This window comes from Caenorhabditis remanei, chromosome I (assembly GCF_010183535.1).
Source record: "Caenorhabditis remanei strain PX506 chromosome I, whole genome shotgun sequence".
NCBI lineage: Eukaryota > Metazoa > Nematoda > Chromadorea > Rhabditida > Rhabditidae > Caenorhabditis > Caenorhabditis remanei.
Window position 1 is genome coordinate 16,745,721 of NC_071328.1, and position 26,284 is coordinate 16,772,004.

At 39.1% G+C, this 26,284-nt stretch overlaps 12 protein-coding genes across 12 annotated transcripts; 5 read left to right on the forward strand and 7 right to left on the reverse strand.

Annotated features, from left to right (window-relative positions):
- Positions 1-413: 413 nt before the first annotated feature.
- GCK72_003511 (uncharacterized protein) lies at positions 414-1,261 on the reverse strand (the record flags this gene model as incomplete). Its single annotated transcript, XM_003107306.2, has 3 exons — positions 414-585; positions 639-919; positions 1,010-1,261. 3 exons carry the CDS (start codon positions 1,259-1,261, stop codon positions 414-416), a joined length of 705 nt encoding a protein of 234 aa, XP_003107354.2.
- A 2,269-nt stretch (positions 1,262-3,530) lies between these two features.
- On the reverse strand, positions 3,531-7,089 carry GCK72_003512 (uncharacterized protein; the record flags this gene model as incomplete). Its single annotated transcript, XM_053724097.1, has 4 exons — positions 3,531-3,705; positions 4,924-5,204; positions 6,010-6,253; positions 6,968-7,089. 4 exons carry the CDS (start codon positions 7,087-7,089, stop codon positions 3,531-3,533), a joined length of 822 nt encoding a protein of 273 aa, XP_053592742.1.
- Positions 7,027-8,064, forward strand: GCK72_003513 (uncharacterized protein; the record flags this gene model as incomplete). Its single annotated transcript, XM_003107445.2, has 5 exons — positions 7,027-7,170; positions 7,215-7,364; positions 7,426-7,641; positions 7,688-7,889; positions 7,946-8,064. 5 exons carry the CDS (start codon positions 7,027-7,029, stop codon positions 8,062-8,064), a joined length of 831 nt encoding a protein of 276 aa, XP_003107493.2.
- Positions 8,065-8,473: 409 nt separating this feature from the next.
- GCK72_003514 (uncharacterized protein) lies at positions 8,474-9,507 on the reverse strand (the record flags this gene model as incomplete). Its single annotated transcript, XM_053724098.1, has 5 exons — positions 8,474-8,582; positions 8,642-8,855; positions 8,933-9,205; positions 9,255-9,324; positions 9,403-9,507. The coding sequence occupies 5 exons, from the start codon at positions 9,505-9,507 to the stop codon at positions 8,474-8,476; spliced, it is 771 nt and encodes a 256-aa protein (XP_053592743.1).
- Positions 9,508-9,985: 478 nt separating this feature from the next.
- GCK72_003515 (uncharacterized protein) lies at positions 9,986-11,732 on the reverse strand (the record flags this gene model as incomplete). Its single annotated transcript, XM_053724099.1, has 5 exons — positions 9,986-10,058; positions 10,124-10,337; positions 10,386-10,553; positions 11,214-11,585; positions 11,630-11,732. The coding sequence occupies 5 exons, from the start codon at positions 11,730-11,732 to the stop codon at positions 9,986-9,988; spliced, it is 930 nt and encodes a 309-aa protein (XP_053592744.1).
- An 897-nt stretch (positions 11,733-12,629) lies between these two features.
- GCK72_003516 (uncharacterized protein) lies at positions 12,630-13,501 on the forward strand (the record flags this gene model as incomplete). The annotated part of the gene is made up of 5 exons (XM_053724100.1): positions 12,630-12,682; positions 12,725-12,753; positions 12,802-12,870; positions 12,913-12,987; positions 13,158-13,501. 5 exons carry the CDS (start codon positions 12,630-12,632, stop codon positions 13,499-13,501), a joined length of 570 nt encoding a protein of 189 aa, XP_053592745.1.
- A 360-nt stretch (positions 13,502-13,861) lies between these two features.
- On the forward strand, positions 13,862-16,308 carry GCK72_003517 (uncharacterized protein; the record flags this gene model as incomplete). The annotated part of the gene is made up of 6 exons (XM_053724101.1): positions 13,862-13,890; positions 13,938-13,966; positions 14,017-14,130; positions 14,209-14,571; positions 15,501-15,611; positions 15,797-16,308. The coding sequence occupies 6 exons, from the start codon at positions 13,862-13,864 to the stop codon at positions 16,306-16,308; spliced, it is 1,158 nt and encodes a 385-aa protein (XP_053592746.1).
- An 835-nt stretch (positions 16,309-17,143) lies between these two features.
- GCK72_003518 (uncharacterized protein) lies at positions 17,144-17,739 on the reverse strand (the record flags this gene model as incomplete). Its single annotated transcript, XM_053724102.1, has 2 exons — positions 17,144-17,571; positions 17,688-17,739. The coding sequence occupies 2 exons, from the start codon at positions 17,737-17,739 to the stop codon at positions 17,144-17,146; spliced, it is 480 nt and encodes a 159-aa protein (XP_053592747.1).
- Positions 17,740-19,563: 1,824 nt separating this feature from the next.
- Positions 19,564-20,215, reverse strand: GCK72_003519 (uncharacterized protein; the record flags this gene model as incomplete). Its single annotated transcript, XM_053724103.1, has 3 exons — positions 19,564-20,009; positions 20,056-20,136; positions 20,179-20,215. 3 exons carry the CDS (start codon positions 20,213-20,215, stop codon positions 19,564-19,566), a joined length of 564 nt encoding a protein of 187 aa, XP_053592748.1.
- A 529-nt stretch (positions 20,216-20,744) lies between these two features.
- On the reverse strand, positions 20,745-21,523 carry GCK72_003520 (uncharacterized protein; the record flags this gene model as incomplete). Its single annotated transcript, XM_003107428.2, has 4 exons — positions 20,745-20,901; positions 20,949-21,150; positions 21,194-21,299; positions 21,344-21,523. The coding sequence occupies 4 exons, from the start codon at positions 21,521-21,523 to the stop codon at positions 20,745-20,747; spliced, it is 645 nt and encodes a 214-aa protein (XP_003107476.2).
- Positions 21,524-23,896: 2,373 nt separating this feature from the next.
- Positions 23,897-24,434, forward strand: GCK72_003521 (uncharacterized protein; the record flags this gene model as incomplete). The annotated part of the gene is made up of 2 exons (XM_053724104.1): positions 23,897-24,010; positions 24,099-24,434. The coding sequence occupies 2 exons, from the start codon at positions 23,897-23,899 to the stop codon at positions 24,432-24,434; spliced, it is 450 nt and encodes a 149-aa protein (XP_053592749.1).
- Positions 24,435-24,460: 26 nt separating this feature from the next.
- Positions 24,461-25,590, forward strand: GCK72_003522 (uncharacterized protein; the record flags this gene model as incomplete). The annotated part of the gene is made up of 6 exons (XM_053724105.1): positions 24,461-24,710; positions 24,760-24,902; positions 24,951-25,069; positions 25,193-25,280; positions 25,324-25,440; positions 25,501-25,590. The coding sequence occupies 6 exons, from the start codon at positions 24,461-24,463 to the stop codon at positions 25,588-25,590; spliced, it is 807 nt and encodes a 268-aa protein (XP_053592750.1).
- Between the last annotated feature and the right edge of the window lie 694 nt (positions 25,591-26,284).

The window sequence follows — 26,284 nt, forward strand, 5'->3', positions numbered from 1 at the left end:
ATTCTCCCATTTTTTAAAAGTATTTTCGAAAATTGTTATGAAAAATGCGAAAATAGGTCAAAAACTGAAAATTTGAGTTGGCGCCAGAAAAAAACCCTACGTCTCTCGCCGATAATCTCTCTCGTTTGCCGTGGAGCGCACTTGTAAGAGAGGGTCGGGTGCTAAAAGTTTTTTTTTGTTTGAGAATCGATTTTTGGTCCAAAACACACCAATTTTTCGATATTTTCAGCTTTCAGCGGTTTCTGTGACATTTCCCTCAATTTTTAGTGATCTTCTGTAAATTCCTCCTAAAAATTTGATTTCCTCTCTTTTTTCTCTGTGAAATTCCCCCCAAATTGCATACTTTTTCGCCTGTTTTCAGACCTTCATAACATAATGATGATTTATATGCTTAAAATACAGTAATCCCCCTCTTATTCACGCGGCCCCAACTTTCCACACGCATACATTCTCTGTGCTGGATCCTCGACCTGATCACACCAGTAGTCGTCGATTTGACCGGATTGATAGCTCACCCAAACTTGCGATCCTGGATTATTCCAGAAACCAGGTGTCAAAGCGATCAGCTGGAGACAGTTTTGTGGTCTGAAACTAGGATTAGCAGTCCTCAGAGACTACAGACTACACAAACTCCTTACCCTCTATTATCCCTATTCTTATTATCCGGTTGTCCCGGTCCGAAAACCATTCCCTGTACACCGGTAGTGTGACCATCGGTCCACGAGAACGTGTTACTTCCCGGATTCCTCTGAGCTCCCAACCAGATACCGGAGTACTGTATATTGTATGCAAGTGTCTGACGGTTGGCCTCATTCGATATCAACCATCTCTCCCAATCATTTTGAATTCCTGAGAGGACACCGCCATACGTGGCACACTGAGCAGCCGCCTGGTTGTAGTCCAACTTTCCGATTCCTACCTGGAAAAAGATTGTTAACTACAAACTACAAACTTTGGTAGCTGCTTAGCAAGGTAGCTGCCTAATCAGGTAGCTCTCAGTTAGACTCACCCTGATACACCAAATCCCTTGTGGCCGATACGAAGTGAACCATCCCTGTCCACACCTCGGTCGATGCGCATCATCCGGTCGTTGAGTGGGTTGTGGTGGGCGTGGCGGACGGGGACGGCCACCGTGACCTCCTCCGTGGCCTCCATGCTCTTCTGATGACTCACATGAGGAATCGTCTCCAAAATCACGAGCAGATGATGTGGAGATCAGGAAGAGTAGGGAGATGGTGATGAGGAGTTTGAGATGAGGCATGGGACTCTGGAAAGGGAGAGATTGGGAGAAGACTACAAACTACAAAATGTGGTGAGGCTTAAGGAAGCAGCTCCCCCCTTGCAAAAATAAGCCTCCCGAAGATGGTTTCCTGTTCCTTTTATACCATGTTTTGATCGCTCTGTTCCGCTGATCGTAACTTAAAGTTATAGCATAACCACCTACAAACTACGAATATTATTTTCTGCAGTTTTATTGTATACTCGGAGGTTTTCGGGTGCAAGTTGTGAAGCTTTATTGTGATGGAAAAACGAATAGAATGAGTTTTGAAGCGGAAGAGAGAGTGTAGTCTACGTATCTCCTACTCCTGATCCTTTAGTTTTTGTACAGTTGTGCTATCGTCGTTTCCTACAGTAGTATACAGTAACAAGGGAAGTGTTTGGAGACGCCACTTTCAAACGACCTATAAATTTGGACATAGGTACATTCGACTATTTATAGGGGGGAATTTATAGGTCGTTTGAAAGTGGCGTCTCCAAACACTTCCCTTGTAAGATGCCCTTATTTAACATTTCTCTCATTTCTCTTCAGTCAAGAGTCGAAGTTGGGAGTTCAAGATACTCAATCTTCCGCAATACCACCCTTCTTTCTACCAAAACGTGAAGAATCCCCCTGTATCGTACACGTGAATCGGCTGGATATCGCTAACTAGAGACTTATTAATAAGATAATCGATATTGAGAGTTTTGAGGGTTCCTACAGTAAGAAAAATTGGTAAACTTAGAATTCTTACCCATGTCTACTGAAATTAACTTCTGCCCCGGTGTCAGAACAATATGACGTGTTCCAAGTTTTAACAAAAAAAAAAAGAAGTTCTAGACCTGCAATTCTCTCAAAATTGTTGTTTTATGAGAGTAGATCAAAAAATGTTCTTGCATTATTTTTTGGAGGCTGGGAGAACAATGAGAACATGGACAACACCTCTCTGCATGATATTTGCATTTCACCAAAAATCAATAAGACAATAAGACTCCTTTATCGATCGAACAAAAATCTATTATTCTGACAGCCCGGAAGAAGCTTATTTCAATAGACGTGAGATGTAGGAACACTCAAAACTCTCATTTTCGATTATAAAATTGATAAGTTTCCAGCCACGGCCTGCTACATCCAGCCAACGCCAGACAGCGACCGATCAACCACGTGTACGATTCAGAGGGATTCTTGGCGTATTGGAGCGGAGAGACGCGGAATATAGATGATCGAGTATCTGGAATTCTGGTCAGTTCTTATCAAACTTCGAGACTCTTTCTGTGATTGAAGGAGAGATGGGAAATAGGGTAGCGGGGATGTTACATGATGGCATCTCAGGGTAGAATAGCGTAGGAAATTGCATTCAGGGGATTCTCAGCAAGGGTTGGACATCAGAGTTGTGTGGAATTCCGACTTCCGTTTTACAAAAATCACTTCCGCACAACTCTGTTGGGTATCCTGTGGGCATCTTATAGGTGAGTTGGCTACATTTTCGGCGGGGTGCCCCTATTTAGGACGAATTGCTTACGTATTGGTCGAAATGCCCAATGGGCTAGGATTGGGTGACGATTAGGACGAAGAATTGAGAGTGGTTGGGACAGGGCGAAATGCCCATTTTATGAACATGCGCTTTATCGTACTGAAAAAAACATTTCAATTTTTCATTATTTTATTATTATTATTCTGTTTTAATTATCTGTTTCAATCACATTATTATGTTATGATTATGAAAAAAGGATATCGTTTGACAGAAGAATAGAGAAAAAACGGAAGGGTTGGGACGGGACTCATTTCTTATTTACTGGGGGACTAAGGAGTTAAAGAAACAGTGAGGAGATAAGTCTGGAACGATTCTGAAACATTACAGAGCATCTCCCTTTTAGAAAGTACGGGATTATCGGGAAATGAAATATTTCCTGGTAATCAAATAATGTCGTCCACCGAATAGTCGGTTCAGACGTTACGCTCACTTTTTGAAATAATCATTCATTATTTAATCAGAATTTTCATTATTTTTCAATATTTTTCACCCGAAAATTCAATTTTTCGATTTTCGAGGGATTACTGTAGTTAATTTATTAATTTTGTTTTTTGACGATTTTAGGGTGATTTTTTGCATTTGTTTGTAGTTTTTAACCGATTTTTCCCAAATTTCATCTCATTTCTTATTGTTTTCCTAACCATCGGCACATTAGTGGCCATATTTCAAAAATTCTAAAAAACCGGTTTTCGAGCTAAACACAACAAAATTCATTCATCATCAACAAAAAAAAACCAATCATCCAATAGTGACATCCGGTGGTCCACGCTTTCCACACACATACAATCTCGTCGGTGGATCATGAGCCATATGACACCAATAGTCATCAATGGTGCTGGTGAATGGAGCCCATTTGTTAGGTGCCGACCAGTAGGCAGGTGTCATCACAATCAATTGAAGACAGTTTTGTGGTCTGGAAATAGAAGAGAATTTCAGAAACAATATTACCAATTTCGCTCAACTTTAACAGCCTGTTACGATCTCCCCCTATTACTGAAATTTTATGAATGTTAACTATTATCGGAATAAAAAAGTTCCGACATTTTTTACCGACGCGCAAGGTTCGCGCCACTGATCTCCGGGAACGCCCACTCATCATAAACATTTCTTCTGCAATATCAGGGCACGGTTTCATTGATTTCGCGGGTGAAGTTTTGTTTAAAAATACAAATTTAAAAATAAAATTTGACCTATTTCCTTTAAAATTTGATCTTTTTTCTTCAAACTTCATGGTGGAAATGAAATTTTAAAGGAAATAGGTCAAATTTTATTTTTAAAAGTGGTATTTTTAAACAAAACTTCACCCGCGAAATCAATGAAACTGTGCCCTGATATTGCAGAATAAATGTTTATGATGAGTGGGCGTTCCCGGAGATCAGTGGCGCGAACCTTGCGCGTCGGTAAAAAATGTCGGAACTTTTTTATTCTGATAATAGTTTTATAGACAAAATCCAGGGCTACATTTTTGTAGTTGACAATTTTTTGATAGCTCCGCCTACTTTTGAGCTATGAGCTTTTAAAGTTCGGAGGCTCCGCTAAAAGTGTATCTCCGTATGTTATTGTGTTGAGCGCATTTTTCTATCTTACTTTCAAAATGAAAACTCTTAGCCTCCGACGACGGTACGTTAGGTGCTTCGTTATTACCATTTTACCTCTTCTTTAGATTTTTCTACCTATTTTTATAGTTTTATTGCATTTTTTTTGTGAATTTTCAACCGTTGCACTGCACATTGCACCCCAAACGTACCCATGGGATTACTGACGCTTAAGCTCTGTGCAAATTTTTACTGTAGCTTAAAGGCGCATACCAAAAAAGTTTTCTTACAGTATACAAAAATTAATAAATGAGCCGTTTTCTACCGAATTCAGTGAAGTTTTGGTGTTTTAATTATATAATAGGAATAAAAATTATTTTACCTCCGAAAAGCCGGTTTTTTGGGTTTCCTAGCATTTTTATCGCGTTCTGCTCACTGTAGTCTTCTGGCGCTTTTCTCGGTGCGGGTGCCTTGTGTCAAAAGCGGTTTTGACGTAAGTTAGAGTTTTTTCATCTTGATACTCTTGCTTTATTTGGATTTATAATATTTGTTACTCTATTATTCCTCAATTTTTACTTATGCTCTTATCTACTCACCCTCTCGGATCGCCATTCCCATTATTCGGTTGTCCAGGTCCATAAAAGAATCCCTCAACGCCCTGCGTATTTCCATCATTCCATCGAAACGTTCGTGTGCCCGCATTATGAGATGCTCCCAGCCATAGGCCAGCAATTGTGATACCAGTGGGAATGAGCTGTCTGACTGTCTCATTCACCATATATTGTCTTTCAGCGTCGTTTTGAATTCCAGACAGGACTCCTCCGAGTGTTTGACACTGGGATTGAGACTGGTGATATGTTAGGTGGGCTATTCCAATCTGGAAGAAGTGAGTCTGGGGTGCCAGTGACGCGTTTTTGCTAGTTTCCTAAGCCTCTCCTACCTCCTTAACTTAGGCTCTTACTAGTAACTCTTTTGACTACAAACTACAAACCTTCATACACCATATCCCCTGTGGCCGATACGATGTGTACCATCCCTCCTCACATTGTGGGCGTGGCTTAGGTGTGATGGGGGCGGAAGTTTCAGAGCTCCCGGAATCCTGCTCTTCAGAAGAAGAAGAAGAAGAAGAGGAAGAAGAAGATGAGGCAGAGGAAGATAAGGAAGAGGAAAAATTAATGAATTTTTTCTTTCCGAAGGTTCTTCTCCGAATATGGCCTTGAATCAATGTAAAGCATAGAAAAAATAGGAGAAGCGAGGAAAGTCGCATTTTTTGAGGCGGAAAATCTCAGAAAAATAAGAAAAGAGCTGGTATAACAGCGGGGGAAAGGTTTCTCAAGATTTATCGGGGTTCTCAGTTTTTATTGTCAGAAAAAAAAGCGTTAAAGTTTTTCATCTAACAGTCTTTTCAAAATTGACAATTTCTGACAGCTGGTGCACCTTTGACTCGTTTTTGAGAAGGAATTTTGAATTGAAAGCAAAAGTAAGCCTCAGAATCAGTTGTGAGCCAAGTAGTTTGAAAGGGTTTACCTGAGCCTCATTCAATGCAAAAAACACGCCTTAGGCGCCCCAGATTCTAAAAACCATTTTATTTTTCTAATTATTAATTGTTAATTATTTATTTTTTTATTTTTTCAAAGCCAGATCATTTCTAAGAAACTACAAACTTCAAACTACAAACTAACCTTCATACACCATATCCCCTGTGGCCGATACGATGTGTACCATCCCTCCTCGCAGTGTGGGCGTGGCTTAGGTGTGGTGGTACGAGGACGATGTGGATGGTGTCCACCATGATGTTCTTCTGATGATGAGGATGCTGAACTGGACTCGGATTCACATGAGGAGTGGTCTCTAATTTGGATTGCCCAAGTGGGGAGGAGAAGGGTAAAAAGGGTGACGAATAGTTTAAGGTGGCGAATCATGGCTCTGAAATTAGAAAGAAAAATTTGAGTAATTGACTACAAACTATAAAAATCGGTGAGTCTCTACAACTTTGGGATCATTTTACCAGCTTCTTGCAACCCCTTTATAGTATATTTTCTTCCGATCAACCCGTTTAAAAATCGGCTACTAAAACACCCCAGTAGCTTTTAGTACCGATGACGCCATATGACTATTCGGTTTTTGAGGAAAGTTACCGGGAGGGGAAACTTAGATTAAAATTTTGTTAGATGATATTCAAATGTTCTGATGCAAGCAAAGTTCATGTGATATGTTGAAAAATAGCTTTTTTGAGAGCACCGTCATGTTTTCAATTATTGAAGTTTAGTTATTTGTTTACATCAAAAGCAGGGATATAAGGTACACTGATCAAGATACCAACTTTGAGATCCTGTCACTGTATTATTTTTTAACCAAATTTTTTAAAATCAGGCTAGTTTTATAGATCAAATGCAGGCTACAATTTTCTAGTTGTCAACTTTTCCCTAGCTTTGCCCACTTTAGAGATACACACGTTTAAAGAGAGCTGACATAGCTTCTTTTTGCCGAAGGCGCACCAGTTGCGTTTTCCTGGGCCATTTAGCGCAGCAGGCACACCGGACTAATATTCTGACAATAGAACCAATCGAAGTTTAGAATCTAAAAAATCATATGTTTCCACGTAAACTTACCCTCATTTTATTTATTTCCTTCCGGAACACTCCACTCTTTTCTTCATTTCCCACCAAATAGAACAACTTGCTACTCGATAAAATCAAATGAGTCGTCATAATCGTGGTTCCCCATATTACCATAACCAGCCACCCGTCGTTCGACGTCATCACCAACAACAACTTCCAGAAGAGAGAGACGAACCGATAGACGTTCCGAATGCAATCGCCACAATGCCAGTGAGGATTACGGTAAGTTTTTAAGATCCTAAGAATTTGAATTCCCGCCAATTCAGGGATACCGCCCACTAGAGCCCGCGTCCGCCCTTCAATCCATCGCAGCCAGCAACTGTTTGATGGTTGTTCAGTGTTTGGAACCAATTGAGATGATGACTGGAATTGAGACTCCGAATCGGTATATTGTGCATGATATGTTTATGAGACGGGTAGGTGTCTTTGACAGAGCTAGCTTCTCTGCGTCTTCTCGTTTCCAACACTATTCTTCAGATCCTCTACGCCCACGAGGAATCCGACTACTGGGATCGCTCCTGCGACCGAAATCGTCGCAGCTTCGACCTCCACATGTTTGATAACCGTCGCCAACGGATCATGAGCTCTTCCCGTTACGGTGGTGGTAGTTGTACCTGCTCTCCGGATGTCTTGGAGACATGGCATCGTGGGAATTCTATTGGATTACTGTCACGTGACATGTTTGACTATAGAGTAAGTCAATCTGTCCTAACCTCCAAATGTCCCCTATTCCGTTCAGTTCTACCTCCGCGTCGCCGGGTGTCCCACTGAATTCTGTATCGTCGCACCGGACAGTGCTCAGAGTAATCCGGCATGTCGGACTCGTCACACACTCCCATTCCCGATATACGTCCAGGGAGGTGCTAAGGTTGGAGAGATTGTTCGTCTGGATCCGGGGTATTTGGAATGGGTTAGCGATGCGGATACATATATGATTCATTGTGAGTTATGGTCACATTGCTACTGGCTCTTGATCTAGTTATCCTTCTCATTTCAGTTCCTGTCGATATGCCTGTCATCATCAAAATGCTTCTACTCCAAGCTACGTTTCTCATCGATTTCACTTATTTTGAGGATCGTGGACAACAGGGAAACGGAGCGGTGGTTTATTATTAGAACTGTATTGACATTTGAATAAATTGATCAGTGTGACACCGTGCTACACTAACACAAATAAATACATTAATATTCGCAAAGAAATAGTCGAAAAAAACACAAACAAGTCTAGTCACAAGTCACAAGTCTGGACACATTCCGCAACCGCGTCGCTCCGAAATCTTAATAGTACTACATGTGCTGGGCTTGCAACAAAGCTAGTGTAATGGCGCTCCCCAAATCAGAATTACTCGGAGTAAAACTCGGAAACCATCAAATCTAAGCTTAAATATAACGTTTAATCATTTTTTTAATCGGTTTTGATTCGAGCGGTTCCGAGGCAGTTTGGATTCAGGGCAGCACCATTGAAAACCTGTCACAGCTGATGTCTAATTACTGCAACAAAAATGAAAATGTCAAAATAACGTTTTTATTCGTATCGAAATTTTAAAATTGCTTCTATTTCATCCACGAGAACATCATTCAAACGACAATATGCACCACGGAAGGCATATCCAGAGCTAGTAGTGGAATCAAACCTGCAACTTGATTATTTTTATTCAAGCGTGTTTGGCTAACAACTATAGACGACACTCACCCAACATCACCCAGCTGATTACTCTTATAGAGCATCAGTGCAGCCGTAGCACCATCATTTGGTTCTCCATCAAAGAATTGATATCCACCGGATCCTTCATGAGAGTCATCGTCAAATGTATATTCACCAGTCGCATTACAGTAACCATCAACCCAGAGACTGTTTTTATTAGTAGCAATCGGGGTCAGTGGAGCGAGTGCTGTTGATGCAAGATCTGCAAATAGTTGGCAGTTCTTACTACTGATATCAGATTCAATCTACTTTGAAAAAACGAGAATTCTATGGAATTACTGGGTCCGGTGATACTGTATCCTCCATTTCCCTTGCACAGTGCTTGAGCTCTAGTGTAATTTCCAGGCTCCAGATCTTCAAATATACGAATCCCGACACAGACAATTTTAGACGTTCGAATATAGATAGTTGAGTTGACTGGACACTTGGTTATGAGATTAACAAGGTTCCACGTGGCACTCTCAGAAGATATAGCTTTTTGGAAGATGTGAGTACCATTGGACCATTCTGTGGAAATGGAAGGGATGGCGGTGGAGGAGTTGTGGAGTTTATCTAAGCACAAACCAACAAGTTTTCATTACATTGACGGTCCCTGATCTACCTACCTTAAACGCCACTAAAAAACTGAATTCCTTCATGATAGTAATGTTGCCCCATTTGAAATATCCACACTGGAGGAAATTTAATTGAAATGCTAGCTGAGAATCAATCAAGCGTTCAAAAATCGGGGACGTTTTTAACACTCTTACCAAGCAATCATCATCGAAATAGCACTCCGATATACAATCCTCCCATAACATCATTTTTCTGAACGTTCCAGTGGTATTCACTGGTGTTCCGTTCATTACGATCATTTTCATCGAATGTGAAAGTGATAGATTTGATATAAAAACGAGAGAAAATAGTAGAAGCATGTCGAATGAGAAGGGAAAAGAATGTATAGCTTTGTGCACCCGAACTGCTATTCCGCTAGACAGTAATAAAATGTACGTTGTTGTGCTTGATGTTTTGGGAGTCTTCCATTAAAAGCGAAAGTAGAAAAGGTTTTTATGACTCAGACCAAGTGAAAGGACACCGTTAAAAGAAAACAACAACTTTGTGAGGAAAAACTGGGAAAGACAAAATTTATGTATGCTTTTGTGGTTATAGGCTCTAGTGATAGACATGTACATTAAAAAGACCATTCACCCGATTTTTATTGGTAGGGCATATAGATTTGAGGTTTTGTCTGAAACTAACAGAATCTTAAGCAATTTAGCTGGTATGAGCTTGCCTTGATGTTGTGATAGGTTTTAATAATAACAAGGATGTTTTATTTATCGAATTTAATAATTAAACCAAAACATCCTTCAAACGACAATATGCACCACGGAAGGCATATCCAGAACTAGTAGTGGAACCATACCTGCAACTTTAGTATTTTTGTTCACTGTAAAACGTGTTTGGCAAACAATTATTGAAGCCACTCACCCAACATCACCCAGCCGATATTGTTGATAGAGCATTAGTGCAGCCGTGGCACCATTATTTGGCTCTCCAGTAAAGAATTGATATCCGCCCGACCCTTCATGAGAGTCATCGTCAAAGGTATATTCACCAGTGGCATTACAGTAACCATCAACCCAGACACTGTTCTTATTATTAGAAATCGGAGTCAGTGGAGCGAGGGCTGTTCTCGAAAGATCTGTAAAAAGTTGGCGGTTACACTGACTCGATGTCATATTCGACCTACTTTGGAAAAACGCGAACTCTGTCGAATTACTGGGTCCTGTGATACTGTATCCTCCGTTTCCATTGCACAACGCTTGAGCTCTAGTGTAATTTCCAGCCGTTAAATCACTAAATATTCGAATTCCAACACAGACAATTGTATTCTTCCGTGTGACCATAGTTGAGTTAGCTGGACATTTACTCATGGTGTAGACAAAATTCCATGCATTACTATTAGAGGTGATCACTTTCCGGAAGATATATGTTCCATTGGTCCACTCGGTGGAAATAGGAACAATGGCCGTGGAGGAGTTGATCGGGCTATCGGTGGAGTTTAGCTGGAATCAGGAATTTTCAGGAAGATGGGTTATGGGGAGCCTAGCAGACAGGTATCACCGAAATTTGCGATCTAGTTGCAATGAAGAAGGTGTGATGAATAAGATATTTATAGTGAAACCTAGGAGGAATGACACTGTTGTTATCCCACTGAGATAATAACACCGGATTCAATCATAAGGGATCAGCTCAGCCAATCCTTAACTGTATGTTTGACCAATTTAACAAGTTTCAAAAGAATCTGACTGGGATATCAGCTGTTGTACTCAGTACGCTGCACAGAAATATGTAGGACTCGTGGAAAAAACAATAAAAATTTATTTTCTATATTATGAATTAGTTATGTAATAACTAATTGAAAACGAGTTCAAATGAATACAAAAAATCGAGTAAAAATGGAAACATAGGATCTCTCAAATCCCGCTTCCCGATCCAGTTTTAGTCTTCTTATGTTTCTTGAAGAATCCACTCTTGGTTTTTCCAGTTTTTGTATGTCCCGTTGTTGTCCCTTTACCAGTCTTCGTAGTTTCTTTAGTTCTCTTTGTTTTTCCAGTTTTTCCAGTTTTTGTAGTTTTTGTAGTTCCGGTTGTTGTCCCTTTTCCTGTTTTCTTCTTTCCACCATTAGCACCTGTTTCTCCACCATCAGCGATTGTCAATTCGTTTCGACGAGCTCTTCTTCTCTTCAACCAACATCGCATCCAACATATACCGATTACGAGAAGCAAGACGATGAATCCGATAGACATACCAATCAGCATTCCAGTGTTACTTTTTTGAGTTGTAGGCACCGATGTAGTGGTGGTTGTTGTGGTTGTTGTAGTTGTAGTTGTCGATTCAGTTGTAGTGGTGGGTTTCAATGAGGGTACTAATTCGTAACAATATGCTTCTGCAACAATTCAATTTATCAAAATCTAAGCATTTGACTCATACCGTCTGACGGTTTCATCATCTCTTTACAGTAGCGTCGAGCTCCTCTCAAAATATACTTTTTACATTTTTCACCGGCGAAATCTTTATAACAAATGGATACCATTTCTCGGACGATTACTTCGCAGTTTACGTCATGTTCTGTGATAAACCTGATTGCAAAAAAAGAAAATATAACAAGAAACACTCACTAGTACATTCGCCGTATGTTTGTACTCGATGTACTTTGTACATCTCCCACTTTCTTTTCCCCGCTCCCATCCAATATGATTCATAGGCTTTTAGTCTTGAATCATTCTTTCTATCTGTTTTAATTGAATTCTTTCACCCACACATTTTCTGTCTGGCTCCGCCTCTGCCCAGTATAAAAGCAGAGGCGAGAGCTTATCTTTTATCTTTTAATAAAGGTTTAATTACCCAAGTTTGAGGTATCGAGTCATACTAGGTTTCACTACAAAGTGTCCCTCCAGTCAGTGCGAGCCAGAACCCCCATTCGTCACAATGTTGCATCCTGACTGGAAAGACTTTATTTGTACAATACCTTCGGATAGGTGAATACTTACAAGCTTTTATATAAGTCTTTCGACATGACGTTTAAAGTTCGCAATAACTTAATCAATAGTGCTTTATGAACGGACAACAGAATGTCAGTGCATGCTCTGGTACCCTGATATTGATAGAATCAGGCTGCCGGGGTTTCGATGCTAATGTCAAGAGGGCTCTGGTTACTAGTGTAACGGAAATCCACGGCTACTTGAACATGAAAAAAGAAGGATTTTTATCAGCATGTCTTCCGTTACCCCCGACATGGTCCGCCCTGACCATTTTTGTTCTTTGGCCAAAAAAAAACATTACTAAAACTCTTGATTTTAAATTGAATAGACTCGTTTTGTCCGCCCTGATTTGTCCTGTCCTCTCCACTGACACCAGTACCCTATTAGCCTCCGATCAGTTCGTTCAATCATCAAAAAGGAAATTTCTAAAGTCATTTCAATTCTCAGAGATGTCTTCTCAAATGATTGGCTCTGATTTAAGTCTAGAGATGTTCAATATCAAGTGAGTTCTGTGTCAATTTTGAAACACATCAAATATTTTTAGAGTCGATAATTATGTTAAAGCATGCACAAGTAAGTTACTAGTTGTTTAACCGTTATTCCTATATAAATATTTCTTAGGCAACCCAGGGATTTGTGATTCAAACGCAATGAAACAAATAAAAATATTGTGCTTGGCTGATTACGAGAGTAGGTCAAATTTTTTAAAAATTGAGAAAATTGAAATTACAGTAGCCACATGTGATGCTATGGTTAATGGTGTCTTTAAGAAATTCTGTGCCAGTCGTCCTGTTGATAAGAAAGATGGTGAGTGGACAATCCAGAGTAAATAGGGGCGTAATACACTACAGTAAAATCCCAAAACACAAAAAACTCGGCTTTTCCACGAGGAGTACACATCGCCTGTCATTGGAGCAACTTAACTATCCCTTCTTGTCTCCAACTATGCTTAACCAAATTTGACCTACTTATTCCAGCTGCCTATTGCAAAAAACTATTCCCTGACTCGACCACTTCTCCGCCTCCTATCAGCACCACACCTCCATCCTCTATCGTATCCAATCTCACCATTGCCACAGCAATCTCTCCTGAATCCTCTAACAATCTAGGTCTACTCATTGGATGTCTGGTTGGAGCTTTCTTTTTGGTCATCATTGTTATCGTTCTGTTTTGTTGGTGGAGGCGAAGAAAATTGATGGATAAAGAGTTGTCATCGATTGGCGGGAAGAGTGAATCAAAATCGAAAAAGCCAGTGATTGCTGAGAATAAGAGAAAGTCTATATGGATTATGGTGGATGATGGGGATGAGATAAAGAAGTAGTTAGAAAATACATGTTAGAACTATTATACTTTATAGTGTTTTTATTGGATAAAATATAATATTTGATAATGCAGTAAATAATCTGCTTGTTTTGGGTTTTTCCAATAAAATTCTAGTCAGGAATCCTATTGATACAGTTTTGGTATCTTAGTGCCCAAGCGGTGTAACATGTCCTGTCATTGCAACTCTCAATCCAAGGAACTATCCTTTTCTCATAGCTTAAAGAAAAAAAACTCGTGGCAGCCTCCTAGTGCCCGTCGTCACTGAACTTCACTCGACCGTAACCCTGCACCAATTTCCTTTCCCTGTTGTCAGTGGAAAAATTTTATTAGTATTCTACCAAACTCGACTTTGTTCAACATGACAGACGCTAAGAAAATTCGTCTAATGTATGTTCCCAGCTTACAGGTCCTGAATAGTTTGTTCTTTTTTACAGGAGTGATCTCATTATAGATGCATGTGACAGTGAGTTAGAATTTAATTAATACAATAATAAACACACAGTTGAGTTTCAGGAAACGCCAAAAAAGTATCAAATGGAACTACACTACCACCGTATCTTTCTTTACTGGGATGTCATGATAAAATGAAGTCAGTGATGAAAATTTGTTACAAAGTGGAATCTAGTCGTGAGTAGCATTGAAAAAATTTAAACACCTTGCTAACATTAACTGCAAATGTGTTATAAAATTAACATTCACTTCCAGCGAAGGACTGCGACAAATGGTTCAAGGCAGCACTCCAAAACTACTGCAAGAAAGACAAGTCTGTGGAACCATGTGATTTGCTCAACCCAACAACTCCGGGTGCTGAGATCCCCAGAATTGGAACTGCACCCCCTAAAACTGACTTTTCAACTCTCCTTCCAACTACAATCACTTCAACTCTAGAGCCAACCACTGCCTCTGCCGATCCTTCTATCCTTCTTTTTGGAATGATTGCAGGAATCGGTGTATTGTTTATCGCGTGTCTTGTGGTTACTTTGATGTGTATGAGTGAGAAGAAAAAGCCGCAATGTGGGGGACGTCCTCCAAAAAGACCAATGAAGTCAAAAACGGATTCGGGAAAAAGTGTGTCGGAAAGTGCTTCCGGCAAATCTATTCCAGTGTGAACTAAACCATAGAACTCGTTGTGTAGTGGACTTACCTTTTCCTTAATAATTGGATAATAAATTTGTCTCCTTGTTAGTCATTGTTTTCTTATTTGTCCTGCTGAAAACTCAATCTGTCGCTTTACTCATTATGCCATTATCCTTATTATTCAAATTTTTTTCAGCACGTATACTAGCACGGCACGGTTCTTACAACCGCGTTCTACCGAAACCAAAGAAAATTGTGCGCGAAATTGAGAGACTGAGAGAAAACGAGACATTTCTCAAGGAGATTTCGGTGGGGCGCAGTTGTAAGAACTGTGCTGAGCTAATACGCTAACTTTATCTGTGACAAGAATTGACGAGTTGCATCCCGCTGGTTCTTTCACGTAAACCTCTACAACGTCTCAATTTTAATGACACCGACATTTAAACCTTATAAATCGGCACCCTAGTCTTATGATCCAGTGACCGATACATTAAACTTCTAGGATGTTCCATATTCCAAACATCATAACAACAAATACTTGAAACAACAACTACGCTGTTTCACACTAGAAGAGTGAGCAAATGGGCAACGTCTTAGAACCCGCGATGCGTGGGAGCGTATTTAATGAGGAAATGGACAACGAAATACAGCGATTGTTGGTCGAAAAGCGACAATTTGTAAGAGCTGATTTGTAAGTTTTCAACATGAAGTTACTCGGAATTTTCAAATTTTCAGAAAACCATATATTTTTAGCTACTGTGGTAATATATATAGTATGAGTAAGTAATTTTTAACACTATTTTTTGCTTAAATTCCAGAAAAGTTGTAATTTGAAAGAAGCGGTTGTAAAGTGTTACTTATGAGTTTTATATTCTTATAAGCAGCTGTAACACTGCCTGTGTAATAATAATTTTTTGCAGAGGATAATGTGGAAAGTCTGCCTGCTGAGCCACGTCTGTTTAAAGATCAAGTTCATTTTTGTGTCACCCTTGTTGATTGGATAAGAGAGAGATGTTTGAAAGATCATCCAGGTAAAATTATTTCAATTATGATTTAAGCTCTACAACTGGTTTTCAACTTTTACGCCAACGTTTTTGACTTTCAATTAGCGTCGATTTATAAGGTTTCACATCTGTTTTACATCCTGCTTGCGATCTGAAAAATGAACGTGCAGAAAATTATAGAATTTCAGAAATTGCAAACAAGTGTTTTTCAGCAGGTACATGTGATTGGTGGATTCATTTGTTTCTAGCCGACTACTGTGACAATGCCGCTGAAGGCGCAAAAATCATTTACTGCGAGGATTTTAAAACAACCGTGCCTCCGAGAATCACGAAACCCTCAACTCTCCCTTCTACAACTACCACAACCACCACTACAACAACCACCAGCAAACCATCCACTGAGGACATGATTACTAATGTCATCATGTTTGGAACAATTGGCGGATCGATTTTCTTGCTTCTCGTCATTCTAGTTCTCTATTTGCTCAATCGTAGTAGACAGTTGAGAAGAGAACGTGAGGAGAGAGAAGCAGCGATGTGGGGATTCAATGGAATGCTGTATACGAAAGAGGACAGTGAGAGTAAGGGATCAGGATGGGGTACTGGATGGACTAGTACTGTGAAGGAGACTACTGGGACTACTAAGACTAAGAAAGACAAGAAGAAGAAAACAAAGAAAACTGATGCTTCAACAAAAACTGACACTAGTGGAACTTGGCTTTGAATCGGAACTCGTTTTTAAATATTCCTTTACTCGTTAATATGTGTCGATCTGCAAAGTGATAAGATAATAAATAATATGTATTTGTTCCATAAAATATGCGCTCTGATGTCATTCTACCTACAACATTTTTTGAGAAGTTGTGAACTTTTACAAAAGATAACTCGATGATAAAAGTCGAGTATTTCCCAGGACTTATACCTAAATCTTATTCAAATTTCGGCTCTATGTGATTATAGCGAGCCGAAGTCAAGAACGCGGGCCGAAAGTGAAACTAGCAGGCGGGACGAAAGTAGTAAAGGAAAATATAAAACAGCTTGGCAATCGGGAAAAATCGAATTTATTAAACAATAAATTTCAAAAAAAAATTTGCCTTAGCGGTTTTGAATTTCTTTGGAGGTGGAGTCTTCTTTGGAGGTGGAGTCTTCAGTGAAGGCAGTGGTTTTCTGAACTCTAGTTGTTTTTGATCTCGGTGTAGTAGAACCTGGAGCTCGTGGTGGAATGATTTTCTTGGTTGACCTCCCTCTTCTGGAATTTACCTTCTTATTGTTAGTCGTCGTTGAGCTCACAGAGAATCGTGGATACGTAAAATTGTATATTTAAAAAATTAAGTATATAAAACGGTTAAACCATGAATACAATACAATAACTTCCAATTATATTCTTAGAAGCCAATGAGCGCTTCAATTTAGGGCCCACTGTTTTGATTTGGCCCCATCATTTTGAAGGTTTCGGCTCACTATAATCCCGTAGAGCCCAAACTTCTAACTTTCACTGAACTTCAAGATATCAAAATAGTTTTTTGTTTAAAACGGAACAAGTTTATTATAAAAATCAATCAAGTCTTAGAACTAGCAGTCCCACTAGTTTCACCAGTACCAGTTGTCTTCGATTTCGTTGTCTTCGCCTTCTTCTCCTTCTTTTCCTTTTTTTTCTTCTTCCCTTCTCCATCCGCTCCAAAACTACCGTAACCCCATGATCCACTCTCCACATCACTCTTCTTCGATCCATCTGTTGAAGTACTCGACCATCCAGGAATATTCCACTGCTCCTCTTCTTTCCGTTTCTTCTCACTTTTACGATTACACAAATAACAGATGAGAACAGAGACAAGTAGGATGACAATGACTGCTCCGATTGTTCCATAACTGATAACATACTGGGTTTTCATGAGAGGATTTGCGGTGGTGGTCGTAGTTGTAGTGGTTGTGGTTGTGGTAGTTGTGTCGAGAATAGTAGAGGTTATCAGAGTGTTGCAGAAGGTCTCTGAAAACAAACAACATAATGGACCTATTCACAAGGTATCAAAATAATGAAAACAACTATTTTTCCTACTAGTAAAAATAGTTTTTTTAGCTTTATACACGGTTCTAATCACTCACCATTCTTGATATTTGGCCGAGTGCAATACATTACAAGTGCGTCATATCTCATTTGCTGACATTTCACGGTTCCTGTGAAATTCAGAAGTTTGGATCAATTAGTATTACGACTGCAAACTTACCATTCGAAAGTTTTGATATACAATCGTTATAAACATTTTCTGCCTCTTTTTGGCAGCTGTTTTTGTTGTCTATAAAAAACAGAATAGAATGAAATCTGAATTTGAATAAACTCACAGAAACAAAGCTCCAAAATTTTGGTTAGGCTGTAATTATTTGATATTTTCTGTAAATGTTCTAGTTTAGCAGTTACTTACAAATCAGAAATTGTCTTCAACTCTTTCATCGTGGTTTCTTGATTGGATTAATTGTTTCAAATCTAGAATCTTCTTTTTGTTTGACATTTTGTGTTTTCAGTGTCACCAGGGTAATGGTTATTGGGCGGCCGGGGTGCTGAAAAGTGTCCCGGTCAGAAACATAAGAAAGAGTTCATATAAAATTCATATAATTGGATTCTGAAAGTTTGAATCAGTAATTCGCGAAAATGACGCACCAACGGAACCGTCGAGACTACTTCAATAATATGCATAGGAAGATATTCGAGAAATGCAAGAGTAACTATTGAAACCTAGTTATTTTCAATTGAATACTGAATTCCAGAAAAGAAGGAATACAAGTACAAGTCATGTGAAGAAGCTGCGGACTTTCATTATCGGAGATGTATTACTGATTACTTATACGGTAACTAGAGATAAGAGAAATTTGATCTACTAATATTTTTTAGTGGATGAATGTCGGGACAGTGTGTACAACACAGTGCTTTCCTATTGTACGGGTGAAGGGAAGGGTAGTAAGTTTTTGTGTATGATTTCCCACAGATGGTTGAGACACATATTTTGCAGCCAAATTCTGTAACAACCTTACGACACCCACAATTCCTCCATCTACTACCACTCTTACAACCACTAAACCGTCTACTACTACTAAAGAGAAGCCTCTCATCAAAACTTCTCATATGATAACCGTTGGTGCAATTTGTGGAATTCTACTTCTCTTCATTATTGGCATCATCATTTTCTGTTGTATCCGTAGAAGACGTCAGAGGAAGAAGGAGGAGGCGGAAGGTTGGGGAATTCCCGGATGGTCGAGCTCCTCGACGACATCAGGAAGTTCTACGAAGAGTGATGCTAAAAGTGATGCTGAAAGTGGAGCGTGGGATTTTGGGACATCAATGGGTACTGCAAAGGAGAAGACTAATATGATGACGGCGATGGCTGGAGGAGCGACTGGAACTTCGAAGAAGAATAAGAAAGAGAAGAAAGAGAAAAAAGATAAGAAGAAGAAGTCGGCATCAAAGCCCGTTGAGATTCCTGTCACACCTCCGACTCCTGCGACTACTCCAACTGCTGGGACCCCATCAACACCTGCACCTGCTCCGAAATCCGGATTCGCTGGTCTCCCTGCGGTTCTCGGTGGTGCTAAGAAATCACAGATAGCTCAAAAGGCTCCGAAGTCCGCAAGTAACGAGAAGCATGTACCTACTGGAAGTACTGCAACTATTCGGCCATTGATTTGGAATAAGCAAGCGGCTGAGAATGTTTATTATTGATTTATCGGCTTTTACTTGGTTCATAAATGAAAATTGATTATTTTTCTTAAAGAAGAAATATTTTCCTCGTTGCTTCAATAATATCTCGTAGTCAGTAAATTGCAAAGTTGAGAAGTTCAGTAGATCAGCCGTTAAACAAACTTGTTCCGTGATTAAAATTAAACTAAGCCCCATCTCTCTTAGTCTTTCAATCTCCAAGGCGAAGGTTCTCATACAATATTTATTTCAAATGTTAACTAGTAAAACTTTTCAGTCAGTAACAAAAAATCAATAATAAGCAGTGCCGCCAGTAGTTCCAGTTGTCGTTTTGTTTTTCTTATTCTTCTTTGTCTTTCCTCCAGTCGTCTTCGTTTTTGTAGTTATTCCTCCAGTCGTTGTCTCTTTTGTCGTAGTTTTTCCAGTAGCAGTTTTCCCAGTAGATGTCCCTCCAATGGTTCCTCCTTCTCGATTTTTTGCTCTTCTTCTGCGATTCCAAAAGTAGATCGCCAATCCAAAGATAAGGAAGATAATGCCTCCACCAATCGCCGAAAGAATGATAACCAACGAATAACTCTTTGTAGTTGTTGGAACAGAGGTAGCAATTGTAGTGACAGTTGTTGTAAATAATTTGTAATCACAAGGGCCCCAATTAATTTTCTGATCACCAAACCTTCCAACCCAAAGATCACAATGTTGAGTCATAAGCGGGAGCATGAGATCTATGCAATATTTTTCTAAAGAAAACAACAACAGTCTTTTTGATTCAATTAAATCGATCACCTCCTTTATCAACTTTACATTCTTCCAAAAGTTTTGAAACATTGTCTTTGCAATCCGCTCCGTGTTTAGAAGGGTCATTGTCTGAATTAAAAATATGAAAAGTTTCAATTGAAAGCCACTCACATTCGCACGCCTCTTCTATAGCTATATACATTTCCATTTTTTGATTGAATTTTAGTAGTCGAAACTGAACGTATGAAAAAAGTTTGTAGCTTCCAAATGAAAACAATAACGTTCAGTAGAAAAGGGTAACGGTCATTTGCAGTTTATTAGAGCAGGGCGCTGTCTGTAAATTTTGAGTTTTCTGAAACAAGCTTCTCTTTTTTCAAACTACTTTGTTTTAATTTGTTTTATCTCACCTCTAAACCTTTTCCAGGTTGTTAGCATTCTGTGGTTCACTTTTTAGACGGCTCATCAAATCACGGATTTTCGGAATGATCTCATCGAACTACTACCAATTTGTTGATAAAACATAAAAAATACGTTAGTGTTTGAAAAGATCCCAAAATGTTTTATTTTTTCATGTTCTAGAGAGGCTGGACTGGCATAGGCTTACCCATCGCCATACGAATTCGATCTTCGTCACTCGGAATTTCCTGTTCAACAGAAATGGAGTGAAGCATTTTCTCAATCACCAACACTTCAGATACTTTATTACCCAGTCAACCACAAAAAATCCAATTAATAAATTACACGGCCTTCTTTCCACAAGCAAACAATTTTCTATTCGGGTTAATCCTTCCCTCCTGACAGTACTGATCATCAAGAGCTCCATGTGGAATTCCAGGCCATCTTGGGTGAGTAGTTCCACTTGCGAACACAAACTGATGGGCGCATGCTTGGACTCTAGAAATTACAAATTGAATATCTGCTATGCCTTGCCCATCACCTACCCCAAAGTATAACTCGACACCCCATCCGGTTGTCCAGGTGACCATCCGAAACCAGCATTGCCTGTTGTATGGTTATCAGTCCAGAAGAATGTCTCCCTTGGCTGACAGATTCCTGCACGTGGACACGATCCCTTTCTTCTGGCACCCAACCAAATCGCTGCGTCCCCAAAGTTGTGTTTCAGCGCCATTTGTTGGCCAGCAGCTGGAAAATGTTTTTGAAAGAGAGACTACAAACTACAACTTACAAGCTAATCTTTTTCTTTCCTGATCATTCTGCAATCCGGTCAACGTTGCTCCAACACCTCGGCACCTGGTCTCTGCGACAGGTTGGGTGACTAGACCGATGTAGAGCTGAAATTCTTGTAGTTTGTAGTCTATTACACTTCTTAACTTACCCCAACACACCAATTGCCCTGAGGCCTCTTAAAAAGCATCCAACCATTGGGACACCGGCTGCCACGTGCTGGTCGCGGAGGAGGACGTGGACGCCCTGGAGGACCCCCACCACCGTAATAGTCCTCATCTGCTATGGTAGCGCTGATAAGAGAGAGGAAGAGCAGAATAGGAAGAATCATTGTTTTGTGGAAGAAAACCGGAAGCAGAGTGGGGGTTTTATAGTGTTGAAAACGTGTGGAAGGTTTTATAGGTCATATTTATTGCAAAAGAGAGAAGATGCAAGTTTCTTTTAAAAATCATGTTTTAGAACATACATAGTTTGGTCGGGAATGGTACTATTACTAAATCAATCAGACAGCTTATCAGAAAATGTGAACTACAATAATGAAGATATACGCAGACTATAAAAACTGTGATATTTTTTCCTTTTCAGGTAAAACTACAGAACTGGGATCACGTGTCGGACTATTTAAGAGACAATGTCTCGCTCAAGCCACCAGGCCATGTTACACATAAACCAAAGTGATCCGTTTCGGCTGATTTTTTGATATGTTACTACCCTAGGAATTCTAAGAATTTTGTATCATACCAGATTAGGCTCCGCCCCCTTCGACCTACCGAAACGATCGATTGAAGTTGAAAAATGAAAATTTTTCTTTCAAAAGATAGCATCAAAATCTCTTTAGAAATGAATTGCCAGCCTTATTTTGTGCATTTTACAAGATAACAACTTTTTTCTACCTCTCCTGCATCATATAGAAAAAATCACTTTTTTGAAAAAATTGTCGATTTTTTCATGTTTTTTGGATTTTTCGGTTAGTCGAAGTACTGTGGTCCGAAGCAAATTTATGATTTTAAGATACATATTTGTGTTGGCTATTTGAAAATATAAACAGCTTCCCCAGATTTCAGTGGCTAGCCGAGTTATGATCAGAAAAGTGACTAAATTTGATGCATTTCAACGTACCCCCCTCCATGGTATAAAATGGCTGGGCGACGAAAATCAAAAATATTCCTGATTTAAGTTATACAGAGCTAGAGTAGTATTCACACAAACTTGCAGACAATTCGGCCCATGTTTCAGTGAGTTACAGACACCTCCTCCATTTTTTCGAGCCAAAAAGTTTGAGCTCTCGTAACTTTAAAGGCTATGGCTCAAAATCTTAGAAACTTTGGGAAAACAATGGAATACACTTTAAAAACAGAAATAGATAGCTAAAAATTGATTATAAAGAAGAATGCTGGCATTTCATGCCCCAGAATATCTGACTATCGTAGACTCATGAAGCTATCAGATATGAAATGAAACGAAAGTTTAACAAAACGACAGAAACTGACATTCATTTACTTATTTCTGTTTTTAAAGTGTATTCCATTGTTTTCCCAAAGTTTCTAAGATTTTGAGCCTTAGTAAGGAAAGTTACGAGAGCTCAAACTTTTTGGCTCGAAAAAATGGAGGAGGTGTCTGTAACTCACTGAAACATGGGCCGAATTGTCTGCAAGTTTGTGTGAATACTACTCTAGCTCTGTATAACTTAAATCAGGAATATTTTTGATTTTCGTCGCCCAGCCATTTTATACCATGGAGGGGGGTACGTTGAAATGCATCAAATTTAGTCACTTTTCTGATCATAACTCGGCTAGCCACTGAAATCTGGGGAAGCTGTTTATATTTTCAAATAGCTTTTGCTTCGGACCACAGTACTTCGACTAACCGAAAAATCCAAAAAACATGAAAAAATCGACAATTTTTTCAAAAAAGTGATTTTTTCTATATGATGCAGGAGAGGTAGAAAAAAGTTGTTATCTTGTAAAATGCACAAAATAAGGCTGGCAATTCATTTCTAAAGAGATTTTGATGCTATCTTTTGAAAGAAAAATTTTCATTTTTCAACTTCAATCGATCGTTTCGGTAGGTCGAAGGGGGCGGAGCCTAATCTGGTATGATACAAAATTCTTAGAATTCCTAGGGTAGTAACATATCAAAAAATCAGCCGAAACGGATCACTTTGGTTTATGTGTAACATGGCCTGTAGGCCTGTGCTCGAGCCAGTCAGAGATTGTCTCTTAAATCCATGCAGTTTAGTTTTTTGAGTAATTTACGAGATTTTCTTTAAGCGAAAATAAAACAGGAATAGATTTTTCTTCAATCTTTTAAAGTGAAAATCCATTTTTGAAAAGATCGAGGGTGTATCTGTTCTTTGCAAGAAACAGGAGTGGCACCGGTAATCTATTCTTTCAAATCTCGGCACAGCTTTTCTTCCATCAATTTTTTCTCATTCCATGAATTACTATAAATTCTTCAAGATAGCTCGTCAGCATCCATTCTTCATTTTCTCATTTTTTGATATGGCTACAATTATGAAACGTTTTGGAAAAGTATTCGCATTCATCATATCTATCATTCTAGTGAGACAGATCTTTATTCCGACGGAGCTAAGAACTACCATAGATTTCAGTAAAAACCTCTCGAATTGAGAAGATGAAGGTATTAGAAACAATTTCCAGATCCAGAAATTGCTACACACCAAAAGCTTAAAATTTATGAAAGAATGATAGCTTCTTTACGCCTTGAAAATGAAAAACAACCGGCAACAAGCCTGGGATACGTTAAACGTCTCGAAACACAACATATCGATTGTGGGAGAGCTTTGAAGGGAGAATCGGTAAGCGAATATTTTCTTTTTTTCATGAAAAGCCCTACAAATCTTGTTAGTTTTTTTGTAACAGTGGCATATTTCAAAAATATTCTAGGCCTACCTTTCCACAATCACCGGCGACCACAGAATTCCACTAATCCCTAATCCGTCTCTCAAAATGTCGTGCTCCGAAATAACCAAAAGAATTCTCCCAAGATATTCCATGAAGCCATTGAGAATCGGAGGAATTGCGTTTGCTCGGAATGTTTTCGCTGACTACGAGTATATTGAAAAACAGATTCAGATGACGTGGCACCCACAAAATCGCTATTGTTTCGTGGTGGCTGAGAACGCAGACTCTGGATTCTTTTGGAAAGTTGAACAATTGGTGAAGTGTTTTGGCAATCAAATGATTATGCTTCATGGTAAGACATATTCGGATTTAAAATAAATTGATCTCTTCCAGAACCCCTCGCCATGGATAGTGCCGGTCACAACCAAAACCTCGCTCACACCAAATGCATGGAAGCTTTGCTGCAGTTCCCCGGTTGGGGATACTTGATAACTCTTCAAAATCACGACTTACTCACCAAGAGTGTCTATGAATTGGATCGAGTTTTCGAACTGTTGGGCGGGGCCAACGACATGCAAGCGGGACCCGAAAACCTTTCATTCAGAGTGAAGGAATTGAAATGGGATCCGTTGACATTGAAGTTGTTTCGAGACGGTGAATTGTATCATATACGGTTAATCATTGCAAAATTTCAAGTTTTCAGAGTCTTCAGTCCCAGGCGAGGTCCTCCACAGCAGCCTCACTATCTCTTCCGGTGGCATTGAGGCGTCATTGACCCGCGCAGCAGTCCGTTGGCTCATTGAGACTGTCGACTTGTCAGTGTTTATCAACCAACGAAACAAGTCGGTCGGTTTTGACTCTCACCTAATTATTTCTTAACTTGGAGATTTTCAGAATTACGGAGGTGATGAACAGTTTATTGCTACATTTCAAGTAAATGGACAACTAGGAATGCCCGGCCATTTTACGACAGAATGCATGGAACGAGGAATCAAAGTTGAACAAGTGACACGGTTCGTTGTTAGTTTTCATAGAACATATATGATATATAGATAATGATCTTTCAACCAAAATATCTTAATATTTTTTATTCTCAGTCAAGCTAAATGGGGGTTCTCTAACCAATTAAAGTGCAGGTCAATGACATCACGTCATGATGCCTGTCTCTACGGGGTAGAGGACCTCCAACCTATCGGAGAATTGCCTTTCTTGGTATGGAACAAGGTATGAAGTTGGTTAAATTCTAGTAGGGTTGTCCGATTTTCAGGCTTACCCAAAATTTGATTGGGCAATCATAGACTGTACTGCAGAATTATTGTTTAACAGAACATTTTTGGGTCAAGAGGACTTGTTGGATGAAGAATATTACAGCAATTTAATAATGGTGAGATTTTGTAAATTTAAAAATGTTTACCAAATTAATTAAAATCCCTAACTTTAACAGGTAGATTACAACAAGCACCATAGAGAGCCTGGCTTCAGTCTGAATTGCTCTTGGAGTAAGAAAGCAAGATCCTATGAGGACTATCTTTAAGTTTAAGTTGCTTTTCAACTTGTTTTTTGATCTCAAAGGAATAACCAGTTTTAACTCACAATCGTGATCGTGTATTATATCCGTTCAAATTTTGTCGACTCACACCAAACAATTTGAAAAAATTGTTCCCTTTTCGATTTTCCTACTCCAACGGAATTTCTTAATTTTCGGGGAAACCAGATTGTCCCCTTTTGAAAATCCTATCTGTCAAGTTCATCTTAGTTTGCCTAGGAAAATTTTGAATTGTACGATCTATACGAAGATAATGTTCAAATAGAAAAACACTGTAATATTTTTTAAACTCAAAAATTTTGTACCTGCATGATAAATAACTTTCTAGTTCTCAAAGTAATTTTCCTTTCAAACCCCTCTTATCATAACGCAATCTCTAGCACTTCCAAAATGAGCGAAAATCAAATATTAGCTTTTTTGCAATAAAATGTTCCGATGTGTTGAGAGTAATATCTATAACAACCCGTTCATATATAACGTTGTCTTTTACGATTTTTTGTAAACGATGAAGACCTTTATTGGGATGACCGTGAAATTATCTAACCATTTCATGTATTGATATAGTCTGAAATTCGGTGGAAAGAATATATGCGTGCGGGAAGAAGCCGTCGTGATAAAAAAATTAGTTTTAATCAGATTTTTTAATTGATAAAGAATGAAGAAGACGCCTGAATTATCTTCA